Consider the following 21,947-nt stretch of genomic DNA (forward strand, 5'->3'; position numbering starts at 1 on the left):
ATTTTCTATTGCGAAATTTTCGATGGAATTGTATATTTAAAAATTCGTAAAGCGTAGTTATTAAAAAAGAAAGAGAATGTGTTAAACAATATCCATAAAAAATTATATTTTACAATTTATATTTTTTCGCTACTGAGATATAAAAAAAAATACTCCAAGTAACTATTTCTAAATTAAAAATAATAAAAATAATAAAAAAAATAAAAATTTTCGTATTTTTCTCAGAAGAAAGCTTGACGCATTCTAAGAAAATGAACATTTAATTTTTATAAGATAAATTTATTGCTATTCCTACTGTTTGTCAAGCGGCAACATACCTTTTTTGTGCAGTTAATCAGTGCGAAATAACTAGGTAAATCCGGATTAAAAGTACAGTGACTGGTAGATATATCGAGAAAATGAGAGAGAGAGAGGGGGGGGAGGGGAGTAGAGAGAGGAGGGATGGTTGAATGGGAGGGCGAGGGGCGAAGGGAAACGGAGAGGGATAGGTATCCGATTGGAGTGTGGCGTCATTTAGCAGACGACGCGTATAATGGGGGAAACGAGCGAAACCCGGTATAACCCCGTGCGCTTGCTGCCAGCACGGCCACGCGCGCAGCAACGCGATAATTCTATTTGCCGTGCGATTATGAGAGTATCTACCCCGAGCCAGAGACCCAGCACGGCACGGAGCGGCGCTATGCCGCGCCGTGTGCCGCCGTGCTCTCGTATTTCGCTCTCGTATTTCCTAGCCGGGGATCAAAGCGAATGTGTGCGAGGCCACACTCTCCCCCTCCCCCCCTCCCCCCTCTCTCTCTCTCTCTCTCTCTCGCGAACAGAGGCCCCGGTAATAATTATTTGTTCGATACGTTACGATATGCTCGTTATCCAGCGGAACTCCTTTTTCGTGCTTCCTCCCTTTTTCATTTTTCCTCGTTGCTTTTTCTTTTCTTCCCCCTTTCCTCCTCATGCCGGTCGATCGATCGGATTTGGAGTAACGAACCGAGGATGCCGGGATCGACCGGAGTACAGGATCGAGCCTCATTTGTTAATCGCGTTCTCTTCGAGTCTTTCTCTGAGTCTTGCCGGAGCTTGCTTAAATCTCGTTGACGAACGACCGACGAACAATTAGCGCGTACGCGTTCCTTTTACATTTCTAATGACGTCAAGGACTAACTTCTTTTTCTATCATTGTTTTGAATTGGGAGTCTAATTGTTGTCAATGGATTTTTAGAATAAAACTCTGGTAATTTATGAAATGTTCTTGAAAAGCAAATCACGGCACTTCCGAAAATATAGCGTGTTCCTTTTTTTTTTATTTACAGGTTTTGTGTAGGCGATCGGTTTTACTTGTGTGAGAACAAGATTCTCTGCGAGTACGACTACGAGGAGAGGCTAGCGTTCGCTAATATGGCGTTACAATCACCCGCCTCATTAGCATACATTAAAAGACAACTCCCTCCTACACCAACGCCTCCGGGCCAAAACATACACCCAGGACACAATCCACTCCAGGCTCATCAAGGTCTGGGGCAGTCGGTGGCCCAGCACAATCATGTGCCCAACGTAAGTGCCAACAAACTGTCGAAATGAATGGTCGAAAGCAAACTCGGGAAATAAATCAGCGATAAGAGTAAATAAAAATTTGTAACATATTAGAATAATAGAGCACATGAAATTATAATTTCCCTATATATTGTTTTTGTTATTTTACTTCCGTCGTAATAATTTTTTAATAATTATATCATTATACATAATTAAGCGATATAATCTTTTTACGAGAGAATGAAATAGACTTTTACCTTACAATTTGGACACACTGAAAAAAAGATTCAAAAGATTCAAAAGATTCTAAATCTTAATACATATTTTTTCCAGTATTATGAAACCATTTATATATACTTTTCTCAGTGTTTTAGAAAAGAAATCTTATTATATTAATTAGAATTTTGATAAATTCAACCAGAAAAGTACAAGTCAGACATTTACAGAGGCATGTAAAATTATGCACCCCATCTTTGGTTCTCGAAAGTTCTCTTACAGTTAAATCTATCAAATTCTAACCAAGTTAACTATAAATTCAATTATGATAATCAGAATTTTAATTCGTATAATCAGAATTTGTTTTGTTTGTACTTCTTGTTGGTATAATTAGGATATTTTTTTTTGCAATCAGTAAAGCCATCGAGGCTTGTAACGATCACTGATGCAACGTGAGAATGACGTCTCACGTCTCGTGAATCTTTTATGACTTCAGGGTCAAATGTCAGGTGGCACGCCGACGATGAACGGGACGACTATAGGGGTTGGCGGACCGAGGGCACCGGGTGATATGAACAACAACGGTCTGTCTGGGCCCGCCCTCGGGCCCGTGAAGCCACCCCCGATGTCTATGCAGGCGCCAACCAGCTGAAACGAGGCTTCGCCGCCTCTGAAGAAGCTCAGGTGTCTCAGCGGTTATTAAAACGGGAGTTCTCTTCGCTCGTGGAATATAATCCATGGATTCCGGGCAACGGAAAAGCAGATGAAAGGTATACGTTGCACCAAGAATGACGGAATGAACAAAGAAAAAAAGGGTTGAAAGGAGCGATAGAGAGACCGAGCGAGGGATGTGAATGAAGGAGGGAGGGACGGAAATGTTAAACGCGCGAGGAATCGGACGAACTTCGAAGTGGAATCCGAGGCTTCGTGGACAAAGTGATGAGTCTTGGGAGATTGAAATCACTGTGATCGTGGAAAATGAACACAAATTTAACGGAAGTTAATGTTAATACAGTGTAGGACACGCGCGTGGCGCGAGCTGGAGCTCGACACACCGTATTTACGCAGGCATACAGGTACATACAGAACGTACACTAAACACAAGCGCATACACTCCTTCCGGGCAACGCAAACGTTTAAATGACGTCGTAAAATTCACCAGACTGTCTTTCAGGCGTCTCTCAGACTTTTGCGTTGTTTGCCGATGCACGTACGCGTCTTGTAAGATACGACACGACACTCGACACACACATAAGGATAAATTAGATAATTCATGTAAGATATATTTCTTTAGCGAGATGGGAACGAATGTGATTCTGCGCGAATGTGGGTCTGTACGAGAATCGCGTACGCATGTGTGCAAGCAGCGGAGTCGTTCTGTAAATATATCTGTGTCGTAATCGACTCCGCGAAAGTGAGAAAGAGAGAGAACGAAACAATTACCAGTATACGCACGCCCACCGAGATAACTCTTGTCCCGCTCGTGATAACCGCCGTCGTCCACGCGTAAGGACGTAGAAGCGCCGAAATTCGAAAGAAGAGGGATCTTAGCGAAGAGAGCGAAAGGAACGCGAGGGGTTCTGTAACACACGTGCCATAATTCCGCGATCTCCCGTTTTACAGCCGGCCGAAAACGGGCAGCCACGAAAGGGAAAGGAAATAAAACGATCATCTTATAAGGTAAATATTCCAATAAATTGAATGTGATTGAAAAGAGTATATCTGTAATTATTAAAAATGTTTGTTATTAACAGCAAGAAAATGGCAAAATTAATAGTGGTCAAATATTTTGTACCATAATAAGTAATAAAAATATACTATCCCTCGAAAGTATTTACTCCTTCTGTTTTTCTGAATTAAATGAAGAAGAGTGAATTAAAAGAGTGAACTTTCTATTTTCCTTTCTATTTTTTTTTATGTTAAACTTAACAATAATGTATAGTTAAAAATTTTTAATTTTAAATGCAGTAAAAAAAATACAATTAAAATGGAATTTAGGTTTTTTTTACCTATCTTTATAAAAAAGATAGGTACAAAGATTTGGGTAAACAAATATTTTTATTTAAACGGTAGTATAATTTTGATTGCAAATTATTTTTTGAAAAAATTATTTCTTTCAAGTTTCGCAGAAGATAATCATATTTTTACTCATCTTCTTATTATCTTGGATAAGACATAGTGTGACATTTTCAAATTCTTTAAAATATTGTATTATATTCACTAAATACATATAGTGTATTTTTTTATTGTACAAAACTGAAAGTTGAATTTAAAATAATTTATTTTATTAGAAATTCAGTTATTAGTGCAATCAATAGGATGTAAATATATCAATAAAATTTTATTTTGATATTCCGTTTCAGATTTATGAGAGTATATTATTCGATTATTGACAAGTTTCATATTAATTCTTTGTATAATGCTACTAATTAATAATCAATGATAATACAACGGATTATACCTTCTTATTAATTCAGTCGTTGGAATATTTACTTTTTAAAATTCGAAAAATCGAAAGAGGGGCTAGTAAAGATAATTGGTACCCCCAACTATTTTCGGGATATTCAAAGATTAACGCTAAATTTTCCATTGTCCCACAGCATCAGTCGATTTCTTCTTCGTGGCCCTTCTAGTCTCATGAAATTTCTGTTATGTGTTACGTCGCGAGTTGGACGCGATCGGCTCACGTGACAGCCGATACCAAAGATTAATTAAAGACATTAGGTTAAGAACCCCTCGGAACGCCGCGGAAAGATTCAGTTTCAGACAGCCCGACGCGTCACGGCGAATTATTTTTTATAAGCTTCAGCTATTCTTGCCGGCGAAGAGCAGCGGCAGATTATCGCTTGGACCTCTGAAATTCGCGATTTCACAAAACACATTATTATTGCGATGATAAAACATATTGTTCATTTACTACAACATGATTACAAAATTGTCATTTTTTAATTACTTGCAAAAAACATAAAGAAAAAAAATACTTTTATTCATTCTACAATCAATTATTATATAAAAATTGCATTTTAAAAATTAATATTATAAAATTTAAATTTATTCAATACAAAATTTAATAATTCAAAATATTGAAACTTGTTTTCTGAAAAATTTTGCTTTTTTTAATTATCGTTTAATTGCTACAGCAAATGCGATGTAATCGTTCACCACTGACAATACTTATTTTAATTCATATGATTTCAAATTCTCGTTGGCGATAGCAAAACAGAGAGACTTGAAGTGGTTTATGGCGGGAGGTTTTTAAGTATTCCATAATCCGTCGCTGTCCGACAGTCGCGAGCTCTCATCGGAGCAGAGCGAGGGGCTTAGTCACTTAGCTTTAACGCTTTAATGCCAAAAATACGGCGGCGCTTATCTATACCAAACGCCAAACGGCATACATTCGTAATCATACAGAGATCAGAAAGGAGACCGGCGGAAACGCTCTCTGCCGCGTTTGCCGCCGCGGCATTATTAACTGCGAGCTCGTAACGCTATTAACTGTGAGCAATTTCCCGCGACGCCGGAAATACCGGTCCGTCTCATTCCCGCATTACATCCGGGCTTTCTCTCATTCGCAGCCGGTTGCGTTTGAAAATAACTGTAATGTACTACTCTTCCGTGTCATAGCTAGCAACGGCAACACTTTTATTTTCGTTACTATCGTTTAGTGATACGTATTATAGACCTTATGTCCATTTCTACTAATGTAGATTAACTTTAATCTCGGTTTAACTTTATTTTTTTTTTTTTAGTTTTAACAAGGAGAGGTCAAGTAGTGTATACACGGATTTTGCTTAATTTTAAATCTGTTTTAGTATTCCTAATTTATAAACAAGTGGTGAGCGTTAAAAGTTTTGGAATTTTTAATTATAAATTGCGCACGTTCGATATTACTTGTTGTATGTGTTAAAAATTAATTTTATAGTTATAAAGTAATAATTTTTCTACTACATGCATTGCATAATTACACTGTGTGCCCGCGAAAATTTTCCAAAGGTCACGTGGGTTTGGTTAAGTCGGGGACACGACCCTCTATCATTTCCTCAAGGGATTTGGTGAATAATTATTCACTTAAATGCACATTCTGTAAAAATTTACATAGAAAAAAAAGTATATGAGAAACTTTCGATGCAAATTTCTTGCGAATACATAAATGTTGCGTTGTGCCACTTGTCTATTAAAAGGTAAGTTTTAAAACATATTTAAAATTAGACGAAATCCGTGTGTATACTATTTGGCTCTCCCTGCAAGAATTAGAAAAAGATAAAGAATAAATTAAAGGGTTAGGTAAAGTTAATCTACTTTGATAAAAATGAGCCTTAATCTTTTTTATACTGAAGGGGATAGAGAATGATCATTACAGTTATTAAAATAACAATTAAAGTTGCTATCTAAATTCGAATGAAGCGATATTCACTTGTAATTTGACAAGGTCGCAAAATCCGAGAGAAAGAACGCGTAACGGGAAATTAGTTTACATCGAACATTTATAAATTCGAAGAACAACGGATCGAACCCGACGACTGTCGCATCGTGTTAGTACAAAGTCCTGCGACACGGCGGAGGGAAACAGGTCGGACGACAGGAGGCAAGCAGTACGGGGCGAAGAGGACAGAGGACTGTCTCCTTACGTAGGACAGAGAAGAGACAGGGGACGACACTTTCATTTTTTATCCATCTGTATATAATATCACTTACCTAGGGCTCTATTAATAATATTAACGACTGCCTAATCCCCGCGAGGGGGGAAGGCAGTTCCCATTACTACCGAGAAAATATAACATTCTTATAAATACAACCTGGTGTATTCCAAGAGCGTTTTTCATTTCCAGTCGAGAGGATCTACGACTTCATCTCCAACGTACCGGCAGATCCTATGCGCGTTCCACATCTGGGACGTTGCCTCTTCCACCTTCGTCATCACCCTCTCCTCTGTTCCAGCTTCTTCGTTCCACTCCCCATCCGACAATCTGTCTTTTTGCGGTGCCATGAGGAGTCGAAATCGAGGTAAGTCCCGGCGTGTGGAAGTTCACCAAATCCGATCGAAGGTCGCATTCAACGCGTGAACGCAGTATGGCGGGAACGAAGGGAGTTGAAGGAGGAGAAACGGTAGCCGGCTCTCTTTCTCGTGGCGCCAAGCTAATACGAGAAGGGTGGAAACGCGATTTCCCTAATGCCCGCCAGCCCGCAGAGCCGAATGGTATTATGCGCGGTGAAGACTTTATAATGGGACGTAGAACTCCTTAAAACTCGCGGATACGCGCCTCCGAAAACGCCGGGCGGCTCCGTTACGACGCGGAAGCGAACTCATAACTGAAAACTTATGCTGCCGCGATTGCGTTACGAGGTCGTTTCGCTCGATGGGCTGTTTCATTTTTAGAATTGCGCGCCGAGTGACCCGCAATCGGTCGCGTCATGCCGTTACATCCGTTGTTCGCTATAAAAAAAAAAAAAAGAAAAACTGTCGTTCGGTCTAATAAATGTATTGCAATTAATTGTTCGGTTAAAGCTTATGACAACCCAAATCATGAAATCGCTTTGTTTGATGGATTTTACTAGTTTTACAATTGAAGAGAGATGGTAATGAATTGTTATTTGTTTAACGTTCCGGGACTTTCCCTGAAGCATTGAGATGGGGTGAAAAGTAATCTCCTTGACCGCCAGAATGCGCCACTACTGCAAAAAAGTTTATGGTGCCTTGTAGTCCGTTCATATTTAGGCAGACATGCCAAGTGGCAGTGCGATACTGCCCTTAGTTTTGTTTTGAGAGCTGATTGTTGTTGACGTGTTTGCGAAAACGATTTTCGTTCTCTCATAAAACATTATTTTTTGAGAGGCAAAACGGCGAAGGAAACAAAAGAAAAGTTGGATAAATATTATGTGGCTAATACTCCGTCAGATTACACCGTCAAATATTGGTTTCGAGAGTTTCGTGGTGGCCGCAACTCCACTACCGATGAAGTCCGCAGCGGCAGGCCCTCCGATGCGGTTACCGAGGAAAATGTCAAAAAAATACATGAAATGGTGTTGGCTGATCGGAAAGTGAAGGTGCGCGAGCTAGCAGATGCTACAAAGATTAGTACTGAGCGAACACGCCATATTTTGGGCGAGATTCTGCATAAGAAAAAAATTTTTTTCATTCCCAAGGAGGTTACTTTTCACCCCACCTAGTAGAAAGAACGCGTCTGTATGCACACTGTTAAACTCGCATTAAATGTTAAATTATATCCACCTTAGAAATCTAATGCTAACCAATTTATTAATGAAAGATAGTAATTAATTTCTATTTTTGAAATATTAGAGAACATCAGTGCTTTTAATACTTAAAATAAATAATTAATAAATAATTATTGTCTTACAGTGACCAGTATTAGATTTCTGTAAATTTGAATTATTTTTAACAATTTCCATAAATCGCCATTGCTTCTATTTAATATATCGTTAATTTAATTAAAACAATGGAATTAAACAATTTAATTTAAATATATTAAATTTGATTTAATTTTTGTTTATTATTTACTAAGTGCATACGTCAGTACAGACGTTGTTTACTTTAAAACTAACCGCAGAACTAGTTTGATTTATATTTTGACACATGGAAATTAAAAAGAATAAATGTTATTTAACTTAAGGAATTGAGTTACCATTGTTCTTTTGATATCTAACAATATATATATGGTGGAATTACATTGGGCACGTAATGCTATTGATTTTTTTTTTCAGTTGAAAATCATACTTTCTCGGGTTAATAAACTCTACAACATAATAAATTATGTGATGCAATTCAAAGATAGCACTAGGAGACTCAGTTGACTTTAATTAATTTTTATGGGAACGGCTCAGAAGTTGTTTTAATTCGTACTCTCCACGCTATTCATCGGCGAAGATGCTATCAAAAATAATATCCACCTTTAATGCGTTTGGGCCGGAAGGGGTTAACAATCTCGGCTCGCTTCCGGTGCGTGTTCGAGCGAATTAATCCGACGTCGCGCGAGTAGCCGCGACTCGTCATCTCAACCCTCAAACCACCGCTGCCACTACAGTTGGTGCCAGCACCAACACCATCGTCAGCGTTCACGTCCAGAGTCGCATTAATCACGTCGAAGGCAGACGAGGGCGGCGGCGACGCAAGGGGGGGCCCAAGGGCGGTGCGAGACTAGGAACGAAAGGGAGAACGGAACCCCTTAAAATAATCTGGCCCGAAATGAAATCAGCCAAGGCAATTTCCAATCCCCTCTCCCTTCTCGTATCCGACAGTGATGTTAACAGCGGTGGCGGTTTTATCCGCCCGACCGGCGGGCCCCATCCTTTCTCTTTCTACCCCCTCTCCCCCCTCGTCCATCCCCCGATTCCGTCGCAGTGCCACCGACAAATGACGACGCGGCGGCAACCCCCTCGCGGCGACTCACGGAATTAAAGATCACGAGATAAGGGTGTCATCCTTCGCTATGCATTATGTGTTCGGCAAAAAACTCGCCCCCGGGCCATCCCGTCGTTCCGTCGCCCTTGTCCCTCTGCACTTCTCTCATCTCTCTTTCATTACTTGTCTCCTTCTAGCACGTGTTTGTTTCGACGAGAGAGAGAGAGAGAGTAAAAAAAAGTGGAAAGATGGAAGGTTCCAATTAATCTACTTGGTCCATTTTTCCCTGTTCAAGGCATCTCTGCTGGCGTTCCTCTCGTATCGACATTCTTCTGCTAAAGACGCTCGTCGTTTCGAATACAATGTAGATAATGAAGAAGAATGTCAAGTATCTCATGAGTTTATGGAGATTTTCTCGGAAACGATTGCAACGGGATGTACGCGAGGATGCATTTCGTCTATGATCCGCACATACTCTCATAGTGCGGATGAATGAGATTCGGGTTGCAACCGAGAGTCATATTTCAAGTTTTATCGTCTTGAAAACATTAAGCGGCTAACACTGAATTCAAGAACTTCTAAGGCGAATTCATCGAATCGGAATTCGAAAGCGCATTGTCGAAGTAACATGATAATTGCCAAACTGTTCTGGGGTTTATTAGGTGTAAACAGTAAAATATGAAATATAAGAGAAACATATAAATACACTCAAAGAAAAATAATGCTAGCAACTATATAGATAACGACTATACAAATTTTATATTATATAGAATTAATTATAATAAGTGAATCTTAATATTGTTCTTAAAAATCAAGATGATGTATATTTGGATTACTTGTTGCTAACCCACGTATTTGTGTTTGTGTGCGCGCGCGCGCGCGCGCGTGTGTGTGTGTGTGTGTGTGTGTGTAGTTGAACCAAATATTTTATAGTAATAATTATAAAATAGTTTATTCAACGGTGTACATTAATTCTGATATAAAACTTGTATAGTTACTACTAAAACTTGTATAGTTATGTTTTTCTCTGAGTATAATATAAAAATAAAAAGTATTTTGCTAATACGATATTATAAAAGTTTATTGATCTTTACAGGAGAAAACCACTATGCGGCGCTGAAGAAAGAGAATGTCATATTTTTGAAACAAGAAATAAAATGAAACAATGAATGATTACAAATCTTACTTAAGAAAAAATTATAAAATTTAAAAAAAAATAGATTCTCTAAAGATTAAACTGTATTTAAGATGCAATCAACAGTTTTTCGGAAATCAAGCCTTCAAAATAAATTGAAGAGATAAATCAAGATTCATCTCTTTTCATTAACGTAAACAGAACTTTTGTAATAAAATGTCTACTTATCTCGATTCGACTTGGTCATAATATTTTTTTAATTTAAAAAAAAATTCTAAAAAGAATTAACGATTTCATTTGAGATGAACGTTCAAGAGCGGATCGAGATAGGAAGTGAGGGAATCGCTTAATATCGTCGGCGAAAATCGAGTTTCAGGGACCGTGTTCTGAAACATCCTGAAACAATCACACGGTTTGGTCGTTAGTACGTAAGAGCTATACACAGACAGAGAGAGCCTCTACGGCCTTCGGTTTGGGCGCGGGAGTCGACGCCGTAGGGCTGCGCGTTATGTATAGGGTGTACCGAAGGAAATAACCGTCATCTGTATTCGCGATAACATCGTAATTGAATGCGGTTGACGGGGATTTGCAGCGTACGACGGCCGACCACTGGCGGCCCCCGCAAACGATTCCCTTCCATCGTGCTCTTGCAGTTCTTCCTCGCACCCTACCCTCTTTGCACACCCCCGTAACCCTCGCCGATGATTCTTCCTCTTCCTTCATTCTTTCCTTCGCCTTACCTTCCTTTCTTTCGTTTTTCACTGACATTTTTTTTTATTTCTCATGTCTCTTATCCCTGAAGATGAATTCAAAAGGCATTACACGTTATAGTCTTCGGAATTAGATATTGTATTCGAAAAGAACGCTGAAAATTTGTTGAAATATCTATCTAAAAACTTAGTTAGATACAGTTCTGAAAATATTTTGTTGAGATCAAAATATTTATGTAGAAAGCTCAAGCACGATGAACAATGTTATAAAATATTTTGATATTCAAGCAATCAGTTTACCCATCCTACATAATTATTTTGATAGTCAATCAAATTATTTTCAAATCTGTATTTAACTAAAATTTTAGATATTTTAGCGCAAAACCATTCTTTCTTTGTACGATTGAATAAACAAATTGATGGAATAAACAAATTCTAAGGAAAAAATTGCAAATATACGGTTAAAATTGTTTCATTTTATAGGCGATAATTAAAAAAATTTTTGATATATTATAAATTAATGTTCTTCCATGTTCTTCATTTTGCAGCTAATCTCCCATCGCGATCTCGTCTGTTCTCCCATTGTTTACTTTTTCTACCCCACTTTCTTGGCTGGATCTTCTCGTTCCATCGTTTTCTCCCCTCTCGCCTTCTCTTCTCTCGATCACTTTTTATCTTCTGAGAGTAAAGCATTAATCATATCAAGGCGCAGGAAATCTACTTCGATATTTAGGGTATGTCGTGGTGTTGTCACGTGTGTGCACACAAACGTGCGTTGGCACGCGGGGAAAATCGGGAGTGCTAGAGGGGCTGGTAGTGAATAGCGATATGACGATAGCATAGAGAGGAGTGGGTAGCGAAGTTTATGAGGGGAATTTCGGAAAGGAGATTCTACGAGGGCTATTTGATCGTCATTTTCTCGTCGCGAAACGCTTGTCTGGTGACCTTTTCCCAAAGAACCGAACAGTACGAGGTAAATGTACCTTGCGAGGTGGATTCAGGTCGATACGTCTGCGGTATTTTAATTTTAATTGTGTCGCGATATATCTCTAAATTCACTTCCTTCGACGTAGACGGTATTAAAATTATATATACATTACGTTTTAATTCTTTACAAAGTGATAATACATTATTTCATCATTTTTCAACGTAAAATAAAGCATATTAATTTAATTACTTTAATTAATTAATTTAATTACTTTCTTATTTAAAAAGGTACTATACAGTCCTAAAAGTATTTCATAAAATCATATTTCAAAAATCCTTTTTATTATAAGTTTACATATGCCAATATATGCCGAGGGACTGACTATAACTGTCATGATCGATATAAACATACATAATAAATATATTTATTAATCTTTTAATATATTTTCAATTTTCATATACGATAGCACTGCACAATGCAATTGAATAATTATCAAATGTTTCATTATTTTAAGTCTCAATTGGTCGATATGATATTAATTTTTTCTCAATGAAAATATCGAAGCATTTGTTCTGTAACTCTTAACAAAACAATAATGTTAGTATCGTTATATTGTCAATTTTTTTATATGTATAAAACTTGCACTACGACAATGTAATGATACCGATATTATTGGGAAGAGTTACAGAATATAGGTCTTTCTTCGAATTCTTTCCAGTAATCAATGATCAGAAATAGAATTTTAAATAAGAAAAGAAATATGTAAGTGAAGTGAGTATACTCTTAATTTAATTCCAAGGATTTATAAATATAATTTTAACTTACCTAATTACAAAGATTATAATATCAAAATTATTATAGAATTATAATATTAAAAAATGAAAAAGCATGATGAACGAATTGTAATATGTTTGATAAGCAAAAATCATTCTTTACAGAAACGTAATACTGGCCAATTTACTACTGAAAGACAGCAATTAATTACATACTTATGAAATATTATTAGGTGTTGGAATTAATTCGTAGCGTTTTACAAGTGATGGGAAGTACTTTCATTAATGTATTTTTTAATGCTCATGTGAAATAAATAACATTCTTTCATTTAAAAACGCTACGAATTAATTCCAACACCTAATAAAAGTACCAAACAACAGTATTTTCAATACTTAAAACGAAAAACAAGTGATTAATTACTTTCTTTCAATATCAAAGTGATATATATTTCTGTAAAGAATTATTATTAAAAGGATACAATGGTGAAAAATATGATCGTTTTGGATCATATTGCACAATACAAATACACGTTTTCGTAGGGCCTGCAACAGCTTCGATTGTTGGCACTCGGCCCGATTAATCCCGCCGCGAGATCGGAAAGAGGACGGGGCTGCGCGTATCGCTAATCAACGTAGAAGAGGTCGTTTTGCGATCCGGGATAGCGACCTTGCATGCGGAATGCGCTGATGGGAAATACTTGTTACGTCGTGACTACTGTCACGATCGCTGATTGGCGCATGACCGTTGGATTTCGCGCTTTATTAATGGCCGTCTGTCGTCCTTCTCTCTCACGCTCTCTTATCCCAGACACGGGATCTCCGATCTAGGTTCACGCCTTTCGCCCTTCGATATCGGCTATCCTTCGTTTTCCGCACCGTGACGTCCGACGCCTGCGCCGCCAAATTATTTATGGAATCTCGTTTTTCGCGTCCTGATTTCGTCCACCACAGCTCGTGACGCAGATCGCAGGCGAGATTTTATTTTGGGAGCACATCGTGAAGATCGATCGCGGCTCCGATATAACTTCGCAATTTAACGTTTCTCTCAACTTTCTCAGAGGAGTAGAGAAAATAATGCAAGAAGCCCTTCCCGCGTTCGTTAAATGCATTTATTTTATTCTACAATTTTACTCTACAATTCTGCAGATATCAATATACCGAGATTTGAAATGATGTGAAACATTTGATAATTATCCAATTGCATTGTACGGTATTATCGTGTAAGGTGAAAATTAATAATACATCAAAGGTTTAATAAACATGTTTATTATATATGTTTATGTCGATCATGGCAGTGCAGCTATAGTTAATCCATCGGACATATGTGCAGACTTAGATAGATAGAACACAATAGGATATACGATGTAGAATAATGTGGAAATAATTGTTGCGCATGCGAGAGAGACTGATTGAACGATGTACATATTAAATTGTTGCATACTATTTCCTGATAATCAATGCAACGATGCGTTTCTATGTCCGATATAATAGCATCGTTATATCGCGGTTACATAAATCAGTGATGAAGTCCGAATTGTACATGCTCGATGCTTGTAATATTCCGTTTGCCGGATTTCCGCGAGCGCGCGCGCACTGGTAGAAAATTATAATTATGCGAGCTTCGATCGCGTAAGCCTATAAATGTATATTGTAATTGTCCAACATTTTCGTCATATCATTTATTGGTTATGTTACACAGGTCGTCTCAGACCTATTGTAAAATATTTTCGAGCTAAATCCAAACGTGAATTCGATTCGGAAAATTCAACCTCGAGTTTGCATATAAATAAGCTACAAATAATTGCTAAAGTAAAATAAATTTAAAATTGCGTTCGCCTTCTATTCGATTTTAGTTTCTTGAAATGTTATAATTTTATTGATGGGAAATTTCAAATTTTATAGTTTTATCAGTCTTTTGTTTAACTTTCTGAAGTTGACGGTGAATCTATTAGACCTACCTCCAATTATAAAGCTTTATCAACAATGTCAAATAATTCAATTTTTTTTGTGTTAGTTACAAAAATTTGGATTATTATTTTATACTTATAAGAAAAGGATACAATTGAATCGTCACGGATTTCATCTCCTTCAATAACTAAATCGAAAATAAGTTATGTCGTGCGTTTTGAATGAATTTTGTAAATATTATAGTATTTTTTATCATATGTGTGTGAAAGGATACCATATATAATTATACAGAAAATATTGGATCTGAATGAAATGAGTTAATTTTCACAACTATAATATAACTTATAATGTGAACAAAAAATATCGTATTTTTTTTATACAATTCCTAATTGTTGATTAAAAAAATTCATAGGCATTTGCATCTTCGTTCGAATCTTGACTGACATTGAGTCTTGATTAGCTCTCTGTATATACTGTACTTGAAAGTGTGGAGGATTTCCTTTTTTGTATTTCGCTGAAGATGGTCTGAAATGCAATTGAAACGTTCAAGATTTTAACATTAAATTAAATATGATTTATTATACATAAATTGAATCACGGGAAAAAAATTTACTACTTTTTAATTTTTTGCGCATGAAATATCGCGTCGTATCTTATTAACTTTCATTTGCCAACTTTACAAACCTTTGTTAAAAATATCATAGAAGGCTCATTGCGTGGTTTTTGAACTATGTATAAAACATGTGGTCACGTACAGAACACCTTTGGCACCATAATCAGTTAAAAAGCTATTATTGAATTTTGTGTCTATAATATCTTTTGATCACCACATTATATAAGCTACATTATGTGAAAACTAATTTATTTCATCGAAATTCAATTTTCTATATAATTAATTCACAATTCTTTTATTTTTAAAAAATACTATTTGCAAGTCCAATTCAACAAAACACTTGGGCATTTATTTTTTATATAAATTTATCATGTTAAAGGAGAAAATCCGTGACAAATCTATTGTGTCCTAATCTTTTTCATCATGGTTCCCTGAAATTAATTAGTGGATTTAATTAAATAAATTAAATGAATCTTACATATCTAGCAATAATAATGTTATACGTCAGGTTCAGAGGATTAAAAGAAAATAAAATTTGTACATATAATATGAAAGAAATAAGAATGTGCGGTTAAAATCATATTAAAAATATAAATATCTGTCTGAATTTGAACTTAACATGAGAGATAGATAATTAACTGAGAATTAAAATTTTACTGTTCATTTGTATACCTTTGAAAAGAGTTAACATGTCGATCGAATAATCATGCATAAGCAGGAAGGAGGGACGTTAAGACTAACTTCCTTACTCCAAATCTCCGAAGTCTCGTTTATCGTATTACCAAGTACCATTCGCAGGGTAGGAGCTTTACCGCAGCGAGGATAACCGTTTGGTGGCTGCTGCGGAGGATTTCACGCGCGAGGATATGGGCCGGCGAGACAAACTAAGAATATTACCTTCGGGAATATATACGGACTAACGATCTACCGATGCGTATTAATAGTCTCGACGGTGCTAACTGTCTCGCCACTTAAGCGCTGAAGTCTGGCGACCGAGTATTTATGCTGCTTCGTAATGGTCTCTCGACGGAAGTTCTCGAGACCCATCGAGTTCACTCGAAAACCGGGGTATTTGATATTATGATGTGTAAATGGGTGCTTCTACAGGCCTTAAAATCATTTAAAAGTTTTCTGTTTTTGAGTGCAATTCTCTATAGCGAAACCATAAAAATAAAAATAAAATAAAGATTCAAAATTAAGGATTAAATTCATTTTTATCCAAAACTGATTTATTTATTTTATTGTTTTCTATATTAAAAATCCTTTTAACAAATATTGAATAATATTGATAATAATATTTAAATATCACAAGAAATGAGAAATATTCCACAGATACTTTAAAACATTTTTAAGTTTCTTTGTCTCTCTTTTTTTTAATGCGTTTTCTTTAGATATTAGATATTTCTATTTCATCAGATAATTGCGACACGAAAACCGTTCTAACTTCCTGCCGCAGATTTTATTGTCTGTAAGTGAATGGTAGTTTGCGTTCATCGTTCTCCCTCGCTCTGCTTCCTCATCCGTCCATTCGTCACTGTTCCTTCAACCCCCCGAAGACGGCGAAAGGGGAGGACCATTCACGGATTTTACGAGGGACTAGAGTCGAGTATCGGTGGGCAATTATCCGCGAAACAAACAGGTCCGCGAGGGAAAGTCTAACGACTGCCGGGGTCTTCCCGGCGATTACCTCAAAGCAAACCGCCTAACAAGACATTGTTCCGAATAGCTTAGCCATTCCTCTCCCGACAGCCTCCGACCGGGTGGCTCTTTTCCACCCTCTCACCCACTCTCGTTTCCACGTGGAAGAGACACCACATCAACCAAGACGACCGAACCCAGTAGCAGTTAACAACCCTGGTCTGGTGACGGTCGTTAGCAACATGGGTCATCTCCCGTACCATGTTTCGAACTTAAATCTATACGTAAAGCGCATCTCGTCGAAGTATCATTAACAATATTTGATGTATCTAAAAATATAAACAGACAGAAAAAAATTATTCTTAAATTAACTATGCTCATATGTATGTATAAGCAAAAATATTGTAACAACTTTAATGTCAAAATAGCAAAAGAATATAATTAGCATGGAAGTAGCATTATCTAAATTTCCTAAAATTTCCTAAAATTTCTCAAAATTTCTAAAATTCTCTTCAAAGCATATGCATATCATATTAGAAATTATAATTTCTAAACAATTTGGAAACAAAGAAAGATATTATATGTTACTTCTCTATCATATTCACATCCGTGATTTCGAGTCTTTTTATAGCTTTTAATTTTCGAAAGGTATTTTTTCTGCTTTGGAAGAAATGCGTCTCTATTAGAGAATAAGAATGATGCCAGATGCTCTGGCGGGACATTAATACTGTTTACGAAAGCTCTCGTATTAGGCTCGATAGAATGGATACGCCGGAAGAGGGAGATTTTCCACAAGAAAAGGACTTCGCTCCTTGTCTATTCCTTTAAGAAGTTCCCATCGCTATATTTATTCAAGTACATATATATATGTTAGCGCCATTATCGCCATCCGCGATAAGGTCCCCCGAGTGATAATATATTCTGGCAAGCATCTCGGGGAAAAAAATACAGATTAAGGCTCCTAAGCACGGATTTAACGCTTATTTATACTCCGCTAAGTACCGGCATTACCGCGTATTACGATCCAAATGGTCGCTCGAACTTTTTCACTGTCACCTGCTTCGAGATTTTCGCCGCATTTTCCACTCCTTCCCACATCGCCATTTCCTCGAATATTTTTTTCCTCGCTCCTTTCTCTCCTCGTCTACTGGTTGCCGTTTTATCGCAAATGTATATCCGCACTTACTCAAGTTTAATGCGTCGCGTATTAGCGAATTGAGATACAATCATCTTGATTTCCGTCGCACCATACAAATTATCTATATCACTCGTCGCAAAAATATAATAAAGTGTTCCAACCAGGACGATGAAATCGATCCTAAATCGTGGAAGTAATCATCATCTATGCTACTACACGGAAAGAATAGTTTGCTAAAGTATCTAAAATTAATATTTAGTTATAAATACAGATCTGAAAATATTTTTTGTTAAAAGATCAAAATAATTACATTGATAGACAATGCTTTTGTTAAGTGGATAATTTTGACTAAATGATCTTATGTACTTTTATGCAAACTCTGGAAATTCTGAAAATCGAAATTTATTAATCTTGTGGGCTTAAATTTTTTGAAACCGACATATTTCTTTTTAAAAACATATATTTTATTAACAGCAATTCATTGTATGGATAACTTTTTAATTAAAATTATTTATTTTCTAATCTTTTGGAATGAGTAAAAAAGCATATTAAATTCAATATCTATTAATTTACATTTAAGCAGAAATAGAATTTTGAAATGCATGTTTTTCAAAAAGGCTTGCTCTCCTAAAAGGCAAACGGATTTGAAATCAGCGTAAAAGATATTATAATGTAAGAACACTCTATTAAATCAATTTAACTCGGGAATAATCGTCTAATTTTTTTTTTACGTAAACGACACCTGTCGTTGTGGGGATGTTTATATATATATATATATATACCCCAATTAAAATCACTATTATTAACAATATATTATGGCATTATTTCTAAAAAATAAAAATTTTAATTAACGTAACGTTGTTTTATTGTACATTTTTACTGAATTGCATATTTAAAAGTTCGTGAAGAATAATTAATAAAAAAGAAAAAAAATATGTTAAACGATATTCATACAAAACAATATTTTATAACAATTCACATTTTCTCGTGATGAGATATAAGAACCTTCCAAATGATTTTTCTCAGATTAATATGAGAAAAGTAAAAATTTATCAATGTTTATGTACTCTCTGAATTGCTAGTATCAATATTTTTTTGCAGCTCATCATGCTTGAGTTTCCTACGTAATTAGATAGTCCAACAAAATTATTTTCACAGATCTAGTTAAATTTTTAAGTACTTCAAGAAAATTATTCTTTCCGTATAATTTTCAGAAACGTGGTTCTCTTCGGCTTTCGAACTATAGCTATCTCACACGAATGCACGTTTCGCTGTTTCTTGCAGTTCGTGCTCTTAACGATCTTGGAATACCTCGTTTCCTCTGTCTTCTACGAGGCATACGTATCCCTCTGGTGTACCCAAGGGCTCTTAACGGACGATGGGCGATAAGGGCAAACGGCTTACGAGCCCGTCAGATTCGAAGCACCGCGATTCCCGCCGCGTCTATTCACTTCGAGTTCCTACCACTCGTAGATTTTCTGCTCGCGTTCACGGCTCCGGCTACTTGGAAACATTTGATTTCGATCACCGCGATGCGGCTCGGCAATATAACATCGTCCTTTACGTCGGGTTTCGGTCTGGTTGAAACTACGCGTACGGCACGAAAGCACGTGGCATCGAGTCTTACAATACTTTGTTACTGCGTCGTTAATTTTAACACCCGCTACGTGCCGGCGTTTTTACCAAGTTTTTCGCATCTAGTCGGCAAGAGTTAGTCACGTGAAATGTGCCTTGTCAGTTCGAGAAAATGATCGAATTTATGGAGACGGCTTGGAAATTTCAGCTTTGGAAATTTCAGCTCTGTTCTAATAAATCCACGTAGATATCGAAAGTATTATATACAGTTGAAAAAATATTAAATGTAGCACATTTTACGTGTCTCAAATGGTCTACTCTTTTTATATTAATTTAACACAAAATTAATATATTGTATTAGAAAATAACACAAATATTATATGAAAAATTAATACAAAAAATATAATATTTAATTTGGAAGCAATTTGTGGAAGTATTTTTTCAATAAAATTAACATTTATAATAAATAAATATAATAGATAAATTTATATGTTTTATTCATTTATTTTATCTATAAAAATGTATGTTTTAAAATATATTATTTTTATAATATATCATTTATTTATTTATGTTAACGCTAAGAAATGATAAATATATCAATTTAACAAAATATTCAAATGACGCAATCACGTTAAATTAACACTCAGATATATTAAAAAATTTTTTTAAATTGTTAACCGGTGTTTAACACAAATACAAAATATTTTTATTCTGTAAAATTAATTTTAATCCTATTTTTTATCAAATTTTCCAACAACGATTACGCGAATTGATTAAAAAAAATAATAGGAAACCATTTCTTTTGCCATTACTTTCTATAATAACGATATGATGATATTTTTTTATGTGCGGAAAGAATTTTCTTCCAAAATTTACCCTGAAAATATGGTAATTGTGATGCATTACATATTTTAAAGATTTTTACTATGCACTTCAGTAAAATTGATCAAACTTATTTTATACTTTATTATAGTTTTATTAATGAATGAGAGAGATTTACATTAAGTCTTCAAAATACAATGTTGTCCCACGACTGTCACATTTTCAGAAAAAATTCTTTCCGTGTAATGATAACAATAATTAACTAAAAGCTAAGATTGAGACAATCTTTCTTGAGATAATTATCACTTTTAAGAAGTAACTTGTGACCATTATACGTTTTATTGAAAAAAATAAAAATCTTTATTATATAAATACTTGTAATGTGTCGATTTATTACTTTTACTCGTTATTTTAACAGGTAAGGAGTTACCTTTTTTCAATAAACAACGCGTGATGATCACAAAATATTTTCCAAAAATAATGTTTTCTAAACCTTTGCTCTAAATTAGTTATTGTTACGTCATAAAAAATTGCAACGTTATTATCAAATTGTTATTATAAAAAGTAACGATAAAAATAACGGCGTTACTTCCAATCCCTGATATTGTTGTTACTGCTAGAGTCTGGATTTATTAGTTGACAACGAGAGGCGAGACACCAGGGATATTTTATCGTGATCAAGGGAACGAAGCCTAAAATCGAATTGCCCGCACGTAATTATTCGGTCTCCTTAGCGTAATCGCGGTAAGATTATCGCCTATCTTGCGGCTCGATTCGTCGTTGTTAAAGGGAACGCTTTCATGTCACCCAGGGGAGCATGTTGGGGACATTATGGCTGGTAGGTCGCCAGAATTAGTAAAAGGCGAGACGATGGCGACTTGATTCGATTTATCATCGCGCCACGCAATTTTTTGAATTTCGAAAACATTTCTGTAAATTATAATTAATCTAGGAACGTAAATACATATATAATGCAAGAATCGTTATAGATCGTTCCGCATAAAGATCATACAGATTAAATAGATATAGGCCTCTTGATGGTAGTGAACGGATCAAATCGTTATTCTGGCTGCCGTCTGCCGTGTCAGGTCCGTGGAGTGAAGTAAAATGTACTCGAAGGGTTATGGTTGGTCATCCGTGGGGCTTATGGGCCGATCGCCGCCGATGGAATCAGCGTTCCCCCTCCCTCCCCCTTCCATCCTGCTGCTCATAATCAGTTTTAGATTAATTAAATTTTACGGCCGCTATCGTCGATAAACATTAAATTTAACGGGCCAGTCCTACCGAGACCGTTACGGTTCGTTATATGATCTCATACGCACCATGGGCGTTCACTCGAAATACCAATGTTTGGCATGGATGCTTTGGTTGCATTTTTACTTTGTCAGCGGTAACGTAGTGAAAAAATCGGTCTCGAGATTTTAATGGGAATATGCGTCTTTCTATGTATTTCAAAAAATCGAATAAAATAACTTTTAAAATAACTTCCAAAGTTATTCTTTTCTTCTCGTAATTAAAATATGTTTTATATTCTTCATAATGTAAAAAATATTTTTATTTTTTAGGAACAATCGTCATCAAATTAAATAGTGCCTTTATTAAGTAAATTA

At 36.0% G+C, this 21,947-nt stretch overlaps 2 protein-coding genes across 9 annotated transcripts in view; one reads left to right on the top strand and one right to left on the bottom strand.

Annotated features, from left to right (window-relative positions):
* The window catches only part of LOC105146922 (LIM domain only protein 3), an 86,429-nt gene extending 79,231 nt beyond the window's left edge, over nt 1-7,198 (top strand). For 2 of the 3 annotated variants that reach the window (XM_011057569.2, XM_087408901.1), the window contains exons 4-5: nt 1,305-1,545; nt 2,237-6,535. In XM_011057569.2, the coding sequence (XP_011055871.2) occupies nt 1,305-1,545; nt 2,237-2,392 (397 nt within the window). In that variant the 3' untranslated portion in view covers nt 2,393-6,535. Of the gene's footprint in view, nt 1-1,304; nt 1,546-2,236; nt 6,536-6,569 lie in introns of those variants that run through there. The other variant, XR_015546011.1, reaches the window with a different exon arrangement.
* LOC147910988 (uncharacterized) overlaps nt 1-21,947 on the bottom strand; it is a 320,664-nt gene that overhangs the window by 111,213 nt on the left and 187,504 nt on the right. The gene's annotated exons all lie outside the window — the stretch shown is intronic.

Source organism: Acromyrmex echinatior, chromosome 1, assembly GCF_024713525.1.
Source record: "Acromyrmex echinatior isolate Ae372 chromosome 1, ASM2471352v2, whole genome shotgun sequence".
NCBI lineage: Eukaryota > Metazoa > Arthropoda > Insecta > Hymenoptera > Formicidae > Acromyrmex > Acromyrmex echinatior.